Source organism: Calonectris borealis, chromosome 17 (assembly GCF_964195595.1).
Source record: "Calonectris borealis chromosome 17, bCalBor7.hap1.2, whole genome shotgun sequence".
NCBI classification, from domain to species: domain Eukaryota; kingdom Metazoa; phylum Chordata; class Aves; order Procellariiformes; family Procellariidae; genus Calonectris; species Calonectris borealis.
Genome location: NC_134328.1, coordinates 563,682 through 580,207, shown reverse-complemented (window position 1 = coordinate 580,207; position 16,526 = coordinate 563,682). Strand labels below are relative to the sequence as shown.

Genomic DNA, 16,526 nt, shown 5'->3' with positions numbered 1-16,526 from the left:
GTTTGTGGGCTTTTTTGATTTGGCCAAAACCAGCTCATTTCACAGCAAAACCTTGGGGAACACCTAGACATCAGGCTGCAGACATCCACCTAGGAAAGGGCTGCGTGAGGTTACGATGCTATTGGTCTTCCTTCTGCTCTCGTCACTGCCTCTCTCCTGAAGGCTACAGGCCACCTGCCTGTCCCTCCTGCCAGCAAGAGTGGTGTGAAGACCCAGTGATTTGGCCAGCACAGGCAATCTTAAACTGCTGGAGTGACCAAGCAGCCCTTACCAACTTTGCCTGAAGTGCACCATCTTCTCCCAGTGCTGCCAGGACAGCGACCACCCCTAGAGCATCAGCAGCACCAGCCAGACCCAGGGCAGTAACTCGTCACTGCATGGCTGAAGCAGCCCAGCCGGCACTTGTGCTGCAGCCCCACTGCAGTGTGCAACCAGCACTAGTCTGGAGCACCAACACAGACTGCTCCCAGCTGCTCCTCGGAGCGGGGATGGAGGAAAGATCAGAGAATTCTCCAGTCTGAACATAAAAATGTCCCAGGTGGGTCAGCCCAACAGCCTACCTAACCACACCTCTGACAGTAGAGACTACGCAGGGGAAGCACACGTGTGGCCACCTCCTGCTGTCCACCTGCAGCACCCACAGCTGCTGGATGAGGGATATTAGCAGTACATCCCCCTCTTGTCCTCCGACTGCGCATTTGTGGAGCTATTGCCTGTAAACTTCTCTAATCCCTTTTTGTCCCTGAAAGGCTCCAGAAGATCCTGTGTAAAGAAGTTTTGTCCATTATCTGTTTTAACCCATTCTCTTCAAAGTTTCGTCAAGTGTCCCTTAGTAGCTGCCTGAGAGTTAAGAACAACAGGAACAGCCTACAGCTTGGTTTCCAACTGCTTATGTCATGCTGATTCCTAAATATTATTCATGAACACTGAGATCCAGGCTGAAATTTGCAGCTCCAGGCAGGCATGATCATGCTTCAGAAATTCACAAAAAAGACAAGAGACAACCATGGAGATTGTATTTATTTTTATAATAGAGGAGAGGCTGCTTTACTGATTCGTATTTACAAATTTGTTGGCAAAGAAAATAATATCCAGTGTCATTTATTAGCCTATTTTACAGCCCTGGCAAGAAGCATTCATTTGTAATAGCAGCAAATGCCTATGGTTTGATTGCCTGCTACAGCTAAGTGCAAGGAATAACATGGATCACCTACGTGGTGGCTGGCTGCAGGCAAAGCCCAACACAGGCACATCCACCTGCAGCCCGAAGAGGGAGGCAGGCACCACATGGCTGCTCCAGCCCTCAGCACCCCGAGCCTGTTTAATGATTCAAATTTCAGTACAATATGATAGAGCTGGTAACCCCCTGCCTGTCTCTACATTTCTGGGAAAGTAGCCCCACATCTGAAGTACAAGTTGTTCAGCACTTCAGAAGGCCTAACCGAGCTAAATGGCATTGAAGCACTGGGATGGGATGGGATGGGATGGGATGGGTGTGTGAAACAGATCCTGGCACATTTTGGGGGGCATGTTGGACAGAGCTAATCCTGACATGGGAGCAAGATTTCCTGGCTCACTGGACCACAGAAGCATCTGGTACAAGGAGAGGAACCATGACCCTTGTTCAGCTGGGCACAAACAGAACTCCTGCTGTGGAGTTCATCCGAGCAAACGTGTGTCCTGGAAACCCCGTTCACACACATCAAGAGATCCAAGCAGCCAGCAGGCTCAGGGCACTCTCTGCACGTGGTACCTTACACCCAAACTTTTGGTACAGATTTAGACATCAGCTTTAAACCTCACTGCTGGCAGGGCTCAGCTCCCCACTGCAATCAGGAGAGAATGATCCCAGATCCCCACTTGAAAGGGAGGGAGACGCAGAAATGCAAATGCAACCTTGGATGCTATCGGCAGACTTAACATTGCATGAGTAATCCCAACACGCAGCTTTTTGCAGCAGACCTGCCTCCAACAGGGAAAACACTTCAAAGGAAGAGAAGAGTAACACCAGGATGCCACAGAATGAGAAATTGCTGCTTGCTAAGGAACATGCAACAGTATCTGGAGGCTGCGGGGAAATCCATGCGCTGCCTCTGGAAGACACTGTCCTTGCTGTGCCGCAGGGGTTTAATAGCAGCAGTAAGAATACTGAGCTGCCCACCTGACACTACCCCTACGCAGGCTCAACCACACCTCAGCTGCTCAGACCTGCCTCTTCCCTTCTCTTCCCTTCTTTCCCCTTCCCCTCCCAACCCCTCTGCAACTCCCGTGGGAATTTGGTGGGAAGAACACAGGTGCCACAGTTGACTCCAGGCAGTATCAGCATTTCCCGAGCACACGGCAATGCTGCTGCTCTGCCTGGAAGGGCACATCCGAGCACAGGAGCACTTCTTACTGTTGGGGGCCTTCCCTGCTTTCTTTAGACCCGGGCTGAACCAGGAGGGTGGATAAAACTAGCGTTCAGTCCCCGGCAGAGCAGTCTGGGAAGGACCTGGTACCAGGAAGGGGGTGTACCGGAGCCGTGGAGGCTGCTCTGAGCATGGCCTCAGACGCTCTTCAGGAAATCTGGTGTCAGCTCACACTGCCCATAGCAGAAAGGAGCTGCAAGGCCGCTGGGGTTACCCCTCTAGAGGATACGGCCCTCCTTAGGAGGAGGGTTTTGGTTGATACCAAGAGGTTGTTTATCTGTTTGTGGTCAGGTGCGTGGCCTTCCTCTTGTCCCCAGCCCCCATGGCGTGGGTGGGTGCTGGTTTAGCTCAGCACAGGGCTGGTCCCACATGCCAACCGCATGCTGCTGTGCAGCTCTGAAGCTGCCCACAGGAGATGGTGAGGTGGATGCTGTGCAGATTCGGCCTGCCAGGGCTCCCAGCTGTGGGATGTCTGCCTACCCAGCCACCAGCAGCAGAGGCTCAAACACCTCCTCTCCCTGGGCTGCAATGTGCTTCCACTGACCAGGGCAGTCCAAGGAACCCCTCTGCCTCAGCGAACCCTCTTCACATCCCTCTACCAACAGCATCATGAGGTGTAAGAACAACCGTCACGCCTCCAACCAACAGTCTGCAGAGGTGAACCAGGCTGGCTCCATAGCAGTGGAATTATCCCCAATGAGGCAGCATCTCCTCCAGCACCAGCTCATGCCACAACACAGGAGTGATGTCTTCCTACCTGAAGCCAACTCTGCCTCCAGAAGGGAGATGGAGAGTATCACTGCCCCAGGTAGCAGTTTCTCACGGATGCCACAGCTCTTTCAATGAGCAACCAGTCCTGCGGCTCCAAGGAGGAGGGCTGCCCCCCTCTGACACACACTGGAAGGCCAGGGACCACTGAATCTAGCCTGGCACGTCCAAGGACCTCCTGGTACTGAACAGCCTGAGCCTTCCAGGACCGTCTAGTCCTTGTCCTTGAGGTCATATGCTGGGAGATGCTCAGGGTGTGACAACAGCAAGGACAATGGAAGAAACCTAAGTGGAGGGGAGAAGACTTCGGGCACCCAGCAACTCCCCAGAGCAATGTTTTGGACCCCAGGGCCGGTGGCTCAAACCAGCCCTTTGATGAAGCTCGTGTCCAAGTGCACTATCAGCATGCGAAGAAAGGACATTTCTTTGCGCGTGTTCTCAAAGATAATGCGAGGATCGTCAGACTGGCAGCGCAGGCAATTGGGAGCCATCACCATGGCCAGGTTATTCACATCCATCTTTGTTCTGCCCACATTTGATGGCTGAGCAAAGATCTGCAGGTAATAAGAAGACATTCAGCTGGAACATGGCATTCAGTGCAAAAGGGCAAGAGACTCCAAACATGTGGCCTAAGAAGAGGTGCAAGGACAGCAGAGATGTGGCCTCCCTGAAAGGCAATGCCCCAACAGCCACACATTCATAGGGGAAGACCACTATGCTCTGACATACCTGACAGCGTGGGAGCCTCAGCACACAGGGAACATCTTGCAGATCTCAACCCTTGGGACCAGCCCCATGCTCCACAAGATCAGGAACACTTTATTGCTCCCATAAAGGACAAGGCCAGCAGACCCCCCTCCATCAATCACACCTTAAATACAGGTGAGAGGTCCTAAAACCCTGCTGATGGCCCACCACAGCTATCCCACTAACTGTGCCCCACGTGCTCCAGGCTCCTGGTGGCAGTGGGGTGCAGGACCGCGGGGGCTGCCTACCTGCAGGAAATGTATGAGGTAACACAGCACCAGTCTGTTGAGCTCCGGCAAAAGCTGCACCACGGCCACAGCAGCATCAGGGTTCTCGTAGTTGCTGATACATTCTTTGTAGAACTGCTGGGGGATCACGGGCTCCTCCAGCTCCCGATACCACAGCTTGAGAAGAGAGGCTGGGCAGAAAGCAGGGCGCATGAGAACAGCTCTAGTTACCTCCCCACCACCTCCAGAGGCAAACTTGGCAGCGAGACTGAATGCCTCAGGAAACAGAGGGCAGAGAAGGGATTCTGCACTTGTGGTGTTTCACCTTATTTCAGTCTTGGCTCTGAAATTCTCAGGCAGCCAAACTGGCCAGTTAGAGGGAAATGCTGGCTCTTATCTACCTGCTCCTCCAGAAAGCGGAGAGGACGATGTGGCCTTGGAGCCAGAGTGCTGCTCCTGCACGGCTCCCAGCTGCTCTGCACGCTGCCCAGCTTGCACAGCCTCACTCTGTCGGAGCCAGTTGGAGACCAAGGTTCCCCCACCACCCTCAGAGTTTTACTATGGGCAGTATTTGGAAAGGCAGCGGAAAGGCACAGAATGAAAACCCGGTTGGTGAAGACAGCCTGTGTACACGTCCCCAGGCAGCAGCACACCTCCTGGGCTGCTCCTGTACCTTCCCCTCCGCACTCTACCACGGCTGAGGCTGCAGCACACACGCCTGCTGTGTTCCCGTACCTGGGATGTTGGGGTCACTGAGGCCGCTTGGGATTCTCCACTGATCCACCTGCAACTTTAATGCATTGACTTCATCTATGTCACCAGGTATCCTGCAAACAGAGACACAGCAAAGGTGCTTTAGAGAGCAAGCAGGGAACGTGCCTGGTGTGGCAGCCGGCTGGCAAACCATGGCTCCGAAGCTGCTTCCAGGGCCCTGGGGAGAAGGGAGCATGCACCAGCGGCAGCTACAGAAGCAGTTCTTCAGAGAGATCGGGCTGCCTGTTTTCAGACACAGCTTTAAAGTGGGGGTAGAAGAAACACTTGTCTCCTTCCCACTAGCTCAGACATCAACTATCGTTCTGTCCTCAGGAGTGATTATTTTCTGTAACCGAGCCTCTCTGCAGCACGTTCAATCCAAAGATAAGAAGCTAAATATACCAAGACATTAGAAACTCTTACAAGGCAAAGTTGAATCTTTTGCTAGCTACCTTAAATCGAGTTTAGCTACTGAAAAACTAACACAAATCTTAAATAAAACAAAACAAAAAAACCCCAACAAAAACCAAACCCAAACCAGAATCTCCTATGTTCACCATACAGATTCTTTGTCTCTCTTGACTCTTCGTCTTCTGCATCATCAAGGCTGATGTGCTGCATTTGATGAACTGCTCTGCCAGGAACCCAAGAGCTCATCCCTTCCCCACACTGGCCAACTACTACTGTTGAAGTTGATGAAAATTCAATGCCTTGCCTGAGTACGTGCTGTCCTAAGTAGCTAAAGACACATCTATGCTGTCCCCTCTGTGCTAATGCATGCAAATGCATTAGCATTTAGCATACTTCAAGAGGTGATTCCTGAACCTGGCAAAATCGGTGATCCGCAGTGCAGTGCTATTATTAGGGAAGAGGAAGCATGTGGAGGTCAATCTTGATTTCTCGGCTTCGAGGACTGACATGTGGGTGGCTCAAAAGTAACACGGCGCCCCAAAAGCTCACCTGAAAATTCCCTCCGTCTGTTCTCCTCCCAGAGCCAGGACCTGCTGTGATAGCTGCGTCTGTACCCAGGGCAGCTTGTTACCCGGGTACATGTCTTGCTGCCGCAGCATGATTTCCTCCAGAGAGCTGCCGAAGAGTGACGGCGTCACGATGGCATTTCTAGCATGTGTTATCTCTTCCACCGTCGGTTTACGGAGGCCCTGAGGATAGAGAAGAGCTCAGTGCAGCTGTGGCACAGCCAGCCCACAGAGAAACAGTGACCTGGGCATGGTGGTGGTGAGTGGCCAGGATGGAGAGAGCTGCCCATGCACTGGTCACCTTGCTGGCCTCCTGGCAGCACGGTTCTTGCTCTGCAGCTTCCACCTCCTAAAATCAGGGAGGGTTCAACTCATCAGGCTCAAGAGGAGCAGAGAAGCTGCTGCCTGTTGGCAGGCGACAGCTTTGGAGAGTTTGGGCTGTTTTTGCAGGGATTCTGTTGCTGTGTTTTGCACATCGGGGGGACTGCTCCAGCTGTAGCTCTACCTGCTGGTACAGCGGGAGGAAGGATGGAGCCCAGTCCGTCCCCGGCTGTGGTGAGGTCAGCAGAGGGCACGCGTACAGAAGCCTGGCGCCGGGCAAGCGCTTGGCCATAGGACAGCTGAAAAACAGCCCTTTGGAGAAGGGAATTCCAGGCATGTCTAACTCCAGGGAAAGCTTCGCTCTCAGAGGTGCTAAAGCTCTCTGAAAAGTGGGCACCGGGACCTCTTGCTTCTGAAAGACACTGACACTTGAAAGGGGCTTTGAATCTCCCCTAGCAGAGATTCGGAGAAATGCAGAGTGCTGTCGTAGGGGCGGCAGGCTGCCCAGCGCAGTGGCCATTCGGCAGCAACCCCACGGCCGAGCGGGAGGCGCGACAGGGGGAAAGCACCCGCCAACCTCTTGGAGGGTGGCAGGCGCCAGGGCTGCAGTTGTGTGCGATGCATGCTGGATGTTTCCTGTCCTGCCCCTGCGGGGATGCCGGGAGCCTTCACCCCTCTCGAAGTATTTCAGCTATTTGCTCGCTGTACACGGAGTCCAGATGGCAGGGAGGCCCCAGAGGGATTTGCAGAAATAAAAGATGACCGGATCTGGCTCAGAGACCTAGGACGGACAGGCTGGGGCTGCCTGCCAACTTTCACTGCCCCGCGCAGAACTGTGCGGAGGAAAGGGAGGAGGGGGATTTCCAGATAACGCAGAGCACAGAGGCTCCCCTCTGCGCCAGCCATCTCCACTGTGTGTTTTTTCGAACTGGTAATGAACAACTCTGCAGTAAACCAGTTGCAAGACCTGGCCCATGCAAGCTCTCAGTGGCAAAGGGAGACTCTTCCCTCACCTGAAGAAACCAAATGATGGGCAAACCCTGCACAGACAGCTCCTCTTACCCTGCAGATAGGTAAACATCAGGTTTGTCCTCCACGTCTCTAAGGCCAGCGAGTGCCCAGCCATGCGGCTGCCAGCATGGCAGGCACTGCTGCCTGCCAGGACGGTGGCGGGACCTGGGCAGCAGCCTTCTCCCACACGTTCATAGGGAAATGAGCCCTGAGCAAGCCTCCCCCGCTCGCTCTATCTCCATTTCCCATCGCTGAATCAGCAGTGACCTGCAGGAGTCACGGGACCTGGGAAGCAGAGCGCCGTGCAGGCAGCCTACGGGCCCTGGAGCCGGGGCAGCTGCTCACCTTTTTGCCTCCAGTGACAGCTACTTTCTGGAGTTTCCGGTAGCAGTATTTGGCGTAGGTGCTGATGGGCAGACCTGGCGGGAAGGAGAAACGAGCAGTCAGCCCGCAGCACCGTGCACCCACCACACTGGAGCACTTCAGAGAGCACCAGTGCAGCAGTTCACACCGGCACAAACAGCCAGCCCCGCTTTTGTGCAGCCTGTTGTGCGGGCAGGGCAGAGAGACTGCCGAAACCTCACATCGAGTGCCCCAAAGCCTCTTGGCCCTGTAGCCCCGTGGCAGGCAACATCAGCGCAAGTCGGTGCTCGGGCTTGGAGCGATTCGTCTTCTGAGTTAAGGCTCATAGCTCTGCACGTCCCACCCCTGCTCCTGCAGATCTCCACCTCTCACACAGGCAGCCTGACGCCGACCTGACTCAACACAAAAGGCGCCCGTTTGGCTTTCACAGCCCAGGCACGCATGCGAGCGCGAATCCTTGCTCCCGGCGGCGCGGCTGGAGTTACGTGGCTCACAGATACAGGGCTGGGTATTTACGTATTGCCAGATCTCAGCCAAAGAGCACGCAGAGCCAGCCTGCTGCCAGGAAAGATTTCAAAGTGTTTTAAACAAATTGGTTATGATTCAAGAACTGCAGTCCTGGGCTAGTCCTGAGAGAGGCAGCAGCAGAGAAAGGTGCACGGGGCCAGAGAGCCAGCACCAGCACCAAAAGTGAGCAGAAAGGTGGCAGGGTCTCTCTCATCTTCCCAAAGCCCTGCTGAAGGCTTCCTCACTCTCCTGCCCGCAGCCACCTCCAACCCAACCTTGTACTGTGAAGCTGGGGTGTGCTCTGTGATACAAGGAAAATCGGACACACTGGAGCTTGGGAGCTGCACCACAAAAGCTGCAGCCCTCCGCAAGAACGGCTGCTCCAGTTGCGCTTGGTTCAGCGAACTCCAAGGGCGAGCAGAGCCAGGATTCACAGAACTAATCCCCGCATGACACCAAGAGAAATGTTTGCACTGATTACTGGGAGAGTTTTTCCGAAACTGTTGGCCTTTTGTTCTTTTTTGAGTCAAACCCAAATTGTGTGCTGAAAGCAGTAAATAGATCTGCCCTATTTGATTCCCTGCCAGGCTCAAAGCTTGCAGCAGAGTTCAAAATACTTGTGGCTTTTAAAATCTACATTCTGGTCAGATGCTGCATATTTCAGATCAGCCTTTCACACACCCTATGGCTTAGGTAAGCTGGTCAGGAGCCTGGAGTTCCTCAAATCCTCTCGATACAGAGGGAGGACAAGCTCTTCCTAAGCAGAACAATTCACAAAGGTGAGAGATGCGCTTTCCCCCGTTCTCCTCTCAGCCAGCAGACAAACCACAGTCCTTGGCTCCCCACGACGAAACAAGCACCCCCTGCCTCAATCAATCTGCTTGACTGTCACAGCTGGAGTGGAGCCTCTCCGTAACGCTGGAGCAATGCCGAAGGAGGTAAAACAGCATCCTCCTCTCCCGCAGGCAACGGGAAGGAAAGTCGGTTTTAAGAATTTCTCTCTCTTGGGAGTATCTAAAGCAAAATATTCCATATGCAAAAATCCTGCTAATCCCAGGCATGATTTATACTGGAAATGCCTAAGGATTAAAGAAAACAAAAGCAATGAGCTGCTTTGTGATGCTTCACTATTTCAGGTTATGGCTTCTGTTGTTAAAATGTGCAGACGCACCCCGATGCAAAGAGTCATCCGCTTCACGAAGGAGGGAATGGGAAAAAGACTGGACTGTGTCTCTGCATTACAACAATTATGCGGGAAGCAGCACATTCAAAACTAATAATAGGAAATGTTTTTTCAGACTGTAATTAGACCATGAAACCCATAATCACCCTAAGAGTTTAACAAGATTTGCAAAGGAACTGGTTGCCTTGAAGAGCCTGCACGACTGACATGTGGGCAGCAGCCAGACACGTTTGCTTGAAGCCTGTTTTGTACTTTCCCAGAAAGCTCCCCGAACATAGGAAAAGCGTAAAACCTACATCCTTCACTTTCTGCAGCGAGGTGTCCTGTTCCCAACGACGACCAAGCTGCAACCTGACCCAGAGGGGACTGTTGGGGCCACGCATGGAGCCAACCGAATTTCAAGCAAATAAACTGGAAACTAAACTTGCCCCATGTGCAAGGGGCTGGACCCGTTACTGCCCGCAGACCTGAATCACCAAAAAAGCAGAGGGAGCCTTGAGGAACAGGGTGACCGGTGCTCGGCTGCGGCAGGCACAGAATGAATGGCTCCCGCAGGGCCTCACACCTCAGCGTGCAGCCTCCCCGCTACGCAGCAGAAGTCATCCGCCCCGACGCGAGCACTCCCAGCTCTGGGGGCACGTGCGGAGTGAGACGGGTGAAGGAGATGTGGAGAGGCCGGGAGGCAAGCAGTGAGCTGGAGAGAGAAACGTGAGGGAGAGGGAGCAGAATTTAGCTTTAGCCTCCGCTTTTCCAAACCAGCGACCTGACTCAACCATCTGGCTGCTTTTAAAATGCTCAGCTAGAGACCCGCTCCTGGCATTTTGCTCATCACGCATGGTCAGTTCTCCTAACAAGCGAGCCAGGTACTCCCTCCACTCCCCAGCTCACACCTCTCAGCGCCGGGATGGGCAGCTTTGCCTGCACGGGCTGGAAAGGGCTAATACTGAAGGCAATTCCACTTCCCTGAGCACATCATGAATCTGTGAAATCCGAGTTGATCTGTTATTTCCTGTGGTACCACAGTAGCCCCAGGAGCTTGGGAACAGAAGACTACTAACAACCCACACAGTGAAAAATAGTTTGCAAAGGAAAATATTTTTCCATCTGCTGGCCTAGAAATACATGCGAGAAGCTTCTTAAAGAACCTCTCCTTTTATAACAAGTTAAAATCTAGGCAGGGCACACATAGGAACATACCTTCTGGAACAGACTTGAACACTGTCCTGCCAAAAAATGTCTTTAAAAATGCAGCAAACAGTGTGGATTCAGAACCCGGCCATGGGACATGTATTTTAGCACAGCAGAAGCTGTTGCCTTGGTACTTCTCTGATCTACCGCAGCCTCTCAGGACCTCAGCCTGGCACAGTCAGAGCAGGCTCTCAGACGGGGGCCCTGTCTCCCCGTGCTCTTTAGCACAGGGGTAGGTGCCTCCTGTACAGCTCAGCTGGGCTTCGCACCGGTGCCGCTCTCCTGGCTTTGATCTGCCCAGACACCCCCATTTTACGGCAGTGTTTTAGCCTCTCTTCCTCACACCACCAGTGCATCCTTCCACGTCCCAGCAATGCTGCTCCATCACCACTCCCTACGTGGGAAATGCCGTGCTTCGTCAGCCCAAAGGGCTGTTCGAGTCAGCAGCCTGCATCTGCCACCAGGAGGATAAGAAACAGACACGGGATGTCTGAAAAATGAGTATTCCCCTTTGAAAATCTCCCGGCTAACAGCAGGTGGGAGATACCCTGAGGCAGTGTTGCACCTGGACCATTAACCATCAACTGACAGACCTCCCTTCTTTGAATTTGTCCCATTTCTTCCTAAACCTGTTTATGCTCCTAACCTGCACAAGACCCTGCTTTGCCAACTCTTAATGATTTAATTTTCTGCTTCAGGACAAAGCCTGCTGCCCAACAACAAAACCAGGCGATCTCCAATTCTTCTGAGGTGACCACACCCCAGTCACCTCAGCAGCCCTCTTTCCAGCCCAGCACCAGTACCCGCAGTTCCCCCCAAATCCCTCTTCCCCATCCCAACACCCCCAGTGTCCCAGTCCCCTCTCCCCAGGCCAGCTCCCCCCTTCCTAGTCACACCAGTCTCCCAGCACCCTGCTCCCACTCATACTGGTCCTCCCCCAGCACCCCAATCCCAGCAACCCCCGAGCCCCTTGCCCCAGCCCCATACCCAAAGCCCTGCCAACCCCTTCCCAGCCCTGCGGGCGGGCGCTGGGACCAGCCACACCTCTGGTGCAGAGAAATTTTCTTCCTCTCGCTTTCCCCAGGTGACCTGCAGTTTTTTAGATTTTACAATCCTGAATAATTTTGTACCAACACCGAGCTGCCAGCTTATTACTTGCCTCCTTGTATAGACCCAAAGCCCAGCTTACATTCCTGCAGGATCAGCAGACAATCCTCCTTCTGAAAACACATAATTTATTTCTACCTGTTATTCTTCTGCCTTTCAATGGGTTATTGATCCATGAAAAGATCTTTCACCACCTTCGTATTTCATTTACTCACAGAGAATTACGCTAGAAGACGAAGATTGCAGAGGTAGGTGTGGGAAACTTCAAAATTATTTCTTTGGGTGCATGTCAGATGATAAATGTTTACTCACCCAAGTGTTTACTTACAAGCCTCTGCACTGAAGGAAGTGTGTGTGGGGGGGAAATCACTGCTTTAACTCCATTTTTCACTGAAAGACTTATATACATGCCTACATATCTACGATTCAGTTCTGTCTGAAGACAGTACATTTAACTTCCTTATGGATTTCTCTGCTAAATTTCTGCTACAGCATCCACAAGCATCTAAGTATCTCAGAGCTACTAATGAACTGCTCACAACAGCCTTGCAACTCCAGGGAGCTGTGTCCTACCCACCCCTCACACATCTGGCAAGTGGGGCCAGTGGAGCAGACGTAGGCATCCCAAAGAAAAGCCTGACCTTTCCAGCCAGCAGCAGACAGCACCTGGCGTGTTCCTGCAGGATCCCCCCTTGCTTCAGGTGCAGCTCTGAGGTCAGGCCCCAGAAAAAATCCTCAGCATTATCGGTCACTTGCAAAAAAGCTGGTTCAAGTGACCTGCCAGCCCTCCTGCTTCCTTTGCTGAGCCCCTTGCCACCTTTGTAGAAGCCAGCAGGACCCTCCAGACCAGCTCATTTATTCTAAAGCTCCAGTTCACTGCCAGAGCAGGTCTTCTGTGTGCCAGAAAGCAGAGAGGGTCCAGCAAAGGGAATAGCGTGTGACCTGTCACCAGAGCCCCCGCTGAGGCCACACAGGCACTTCTGACTTTCAAGTGCTTCATTCTGGAAACTTTATAAAGCTATCTTGGCGTGCCTTTTTCATAACATTTCATATATATATATAAAAATATATATATATATTAAAAAAAAATCTAAATATATCTATAATTTTTTTTTTCATTTTAAATTTATTTTTTATTTTTAGGTAAAAACTACCTCTATCTTCCCAAACACAACTCCAGCACACGCAACACAGACAAGCACTTGCACAGAAGAGCCTGCTCAGCCCACAGAGCACGCCCTGTGCAGAGCAATCTCTGGGGAGTTGTCCCATAAAGATATCAAAGTCCCTCTGAGCACAAGCAAAATGACTTTTTGAAGGCTCAGAATGGGCTGAACTCTTCCGGGCCTGAACAGGAAAGGAAAAAGACATATTCCTACCAGAAATATAATCCCTCTGTGTAATTTCAGGTCTCTGCTCCAAATTCCACCGGAGACAGAGAAGCGTTAGACGCTCTTACTGCAGGGGCTGCAACCAAGGGGCCTCCTCAGCCGCTTCCCAGGCTTGCAGCTGCCTCGGGGGAGCAGGGACACAGGGAAGCCACTGCAGGAGAGCGCAGCTGCGGTGTCTGTGTTTCACACGCCTGCCTGCTGGCTCACCAATGCAGGAAGCTGGACTCCAGCTCTCCCAGATTAAAAACACCGAGGCCACATGATATAAAGTGCTGCCTGATATGAATTCACAGGGTTGGCTCAAGTTTCCTGAAAGCAATGTGAAAAAAAATTGAATGGACCTTGTCTGGCAAAACTTTAGCCGGATAAAGTATTATCCTGCAGTCAGCAGTTAAAACCTGAGGCTGGAGGAATACGTGAGCTCTTGTTCATTCGGCAGAGGTGCTATTGCAAGCCCTGGACTGCGGAGTCCAGGAAGCGTGGACAAGGGGAACCCAATACTGGAGAGAAAAAGGCAGTGCTCTTTGCCCAGATATCAGTGCCCCCCCGAAGGTCCTCAGGTTGGGTGGTGGTTTACAAAATCCATTACTACAATTGAGACAGGTTCTTTTCAACATGCTGGCTCGGACGGCTTTTAGCACTGGAATGTGTATAGGAAACTCTGTGGCATACACAGACCAGTTGAATTACAGCCCCAGCCCTGCGTCCAAATTAAAATCCCTTTTCTCACACAATTGTGAGTGAAAGGGGTCCCCCCCTGCCACCACACTGCTACCCGTCCCGCGTGCTGCCCAGCTGCCACCCACACTGCTGATCCATGCTCTGGTCAAACCTCTCACACTGGCCACCTGCAGTAAAGTTTCTCGAATCTAAGTCTATGCACTTAAAGAAATGGTCTGATTTTCAGTGCAGCTCAGCATCCCCGCCTGTCTGAGGTCAGTGCAGTCCTCCCTCTAGGCTCCCTGCATGCTGTGCCTCCCTTTTACCTTCATCCTCGGTGTTTTGTTTCCTTTTTTTCCTGGATTTTGAGTTCTTCTTGTTTTTCAGATCCACAAGCTCCTTGATGCGTTGGGCAACTGAAAATTCAAAAGAGGATTAATAATGTAGAATGATAAAATACCAAAGCCCAGAACTGCCCTTAGACATGGTAGCCAGCCTAACTCCAGCATGAAGAGGTCTGCTCGGGGAAAGGTCCTGTACCACAGCCAGCTCCAGTGAGGGGCCCAGAACATCACTCAACTTCTCCAAATGGCCAAAGAGTTGAGAAGGGGCTGCAGGCCCCTTATACCTAAATAAACTTACTGCCTAAATACCAGCAGAAGGAACAACCCACTCAAATAGTTCAGCTTACTCCTCCTTGCTGCCTGGACCCTGGTGCTGGCAGGGTGATTCTTCACTCCTGGGCCAAGCGTAGCTGGAAGGAATGGTTTTGGGGAGAAGTGACAAGGGTCTGGGATCCTCATGAAAACCCAAACCAGTGCTGCACATCCAGCAGTTCAGTGAAGGAACCCCACGTTAAGACTACAAGCATGAAACCAGAAGGCAAAGGTTGGCATTGCACCACTGCTGCGCTCACTAGCAGGCGCAGAGAGGTGCTGAGGCAGAACTTCTGCACCTGCCCTGGAGATCTGTGGGGGCTTTAACCTGCATTTGAAGCCCCAAGTGGAAATAGGTGCTCTGGTTTCTCGCCTGAGACTGGACAAGACACAGCGAGCATTGCTGAAATAGTGACAAATCAGCCAATAAATACTCTCCAGGCTGGCACTTGGCTTTTTTTTTTTTTTGCACAGGATGCTACAGAAATTTAAAATTGGGGTAATAATTGGATATATGCTGGGCTGGTCCCCAAGGCTTCTGAAAGACAGATAAATCACACCTATTCACAACAAAAGCCAGCATCCTTCAGGATCCCCGACTATTTGCCAAGCTAAGGCCTGTTTGTAATGTTTGCAATGGCTCCCTTAAAAAATCCGTCTTTTTTTTTGCCTGCTTTAAGAAACTTTGAAGTAAATCATGTCTTCAGAGAACCCAAAGAAACTCTGCCCTTGGCGGGTTAACATCAGCTCTTTTCAGTGCTGATCTTGCCATGCTGATCGGCGAGATGAGCACAGTCTAGGGCTGGCGTTTCTTTGCCAGACACAGGTGAGAATTGCAGGGAGATGAGCTGGTGGCAGCTTCATCCCACCAAGGAAAGATGAACTCGCCTGGCACATGGTACTCCCACTGACGGAAACCACAGCACGGGCTGGTGACTACTCGTTTTTTTTGCAAACCAGACAACCCTGAATAAGTGGCACAACCCACCAGAATGCTGCTGGGGACAGAGTGGGTGTGTATGAAGCACTTACTGTTTTCATCACTGTCAAGGTGGCGATAAATGTAACCTTCCAGATAAGACTGAAATTTGGGTGATGGGGAGAAAAAGGCCAGACTGATGGCCATCAGTTCCCAGCCCCATGCCAGACTTCGGTAGCATGTATTATCTGTTGTCTGCCGGATCAGCTGTATGTAGAGCTCATCCCGTAAACCTTGCATGCTCCAGCACTTGGTGACCGTGACCAACGCCACATGATTCCGGTCCATGCGAGTCTGACGATCTCCCATGTAGCTCTGCACCAGTTTGAACATCTCACACGCCTCTTTTTTGATGGTGCGGTTGCTAGTGATGAGCATTGGCTTTTTGATAGAGCCGCCATTCCAGGACAGCATGTTGGAGATGGAGATCCTTCTGCGGAAGATGCCCTGCGTGTGCATGTTCAGGTTTTTAGACGCCCAGTCTGCCATGCTGCTCTGAGAGATGGGCTTCCGCAGAGTATTGTAAGGGAAATGATACCCTACGCAGCCGCCAGGCAGGCCGCTGCTCTCCTGCTTGGGGTCCAACTCTATTGTCCCAGGCTGCAATGGAGAACAGACGTGTTAAAAGCAGCTTAGATGACTCCTTACCCTGCTAGGAAAATTATCAACAGCGAGTCATGAAGCTACCAGCACCTGCAAAGTGGTGAATCTGTACAAAACATGATTTTGTGCATAATCGGTGGCTGACAGCTGTAGTTCTGCAAGAGCCTGGCCGGCACATCTGCACACTGATGCCATCCCCAAAGGAAGTGTTGGGACATGGAGTAACAGGGCTGATTGTGCAAGCTGTCCCAGAGCTCCGGGGGACAACCCAAGCAGGAGCTGGGCTGACTCCCAGAGCAGCAGTACAACTCTGTGGCACCAAGGAGCCAAGTTTTGCCCCACTCTTTACCTCTCAGTTCCTGCGGAGCCACAGGAACCCAGGAGGTGGGTGGGGAACACCAGGAGGTGGCAGAGATTAGACAGCCACAGCACTATTAGCACTGTTTCCTTCTCGTCTTTACCCTTTGTGACCCCTACAATCCAATAGCTGGTTCCTGCCTTTACTATTTTTCCAAGTTCTAGCAAAAAAAAAAAAAAAAAAAAAAGACAAAACCAAATCAACATAGCTAGTGACCATCAGGAGCTGCTGAGCTTTGGGCAGCCTGTGCCTGCACGGCCTCTGTTCCCAGGCATTCAAAACACGTATCTCAATTCCACCATGACCTTCCTAATGGAAA

The 16,526-nt window shown here is 52.0% G+C and overlaps 1 protein-coding gene across 2 annotated transcripts in view; it reads right to left on the bottom strand.

Annotated features, from left to right (window-relative positions):
- Positions 1-1,002: 1,002 nt before the first annotated feature.
- LOC142089565 (rho GTPase-activating protein 39-like) overlaps positions 1,003-16,526 on the bottom strand; it is a 57,262-nt gene continuing 41,738 nt past the window's right edge. Inside the window, exons 4-10 of one of the 2 annotated variants that reach the window (XM_075166178.1) lie at positions 15,300-15,846; positions 13,938-14,027; positions 7,558-7,631; positions 5,864-6,063; positions 4,886-4,977; positions 4,172-4,341; positions 1,003-3,730 (exon numbers count right to left, since the gene is read on the bottom strand). In XM_075166178.1, coding sequence (XP_075022279.1) covers positions 3,536-3,730; positions 4,172-4,341; positions 4,886-4,977; positions 5,864-6,063; positions 7,558-7,631; positions 13,938-14,027; positions 15,300-15,846 — 1,368 coding nt within the window. In that variant the 3' untranslated portion in view covers positions 1,003-3,535. Of the gene's footprint in view, positions 3,737-4,171; positions 4,342-4,885; positions 4,978-5,863; positions 6,064-7,557; positions 7,632-13,937; positions 14,028-15,299; positions 15,847-16,526 lie in introns of both variants that reach the window. The other variant, XM_075166177.1, reaches the window with a different exon arrangement.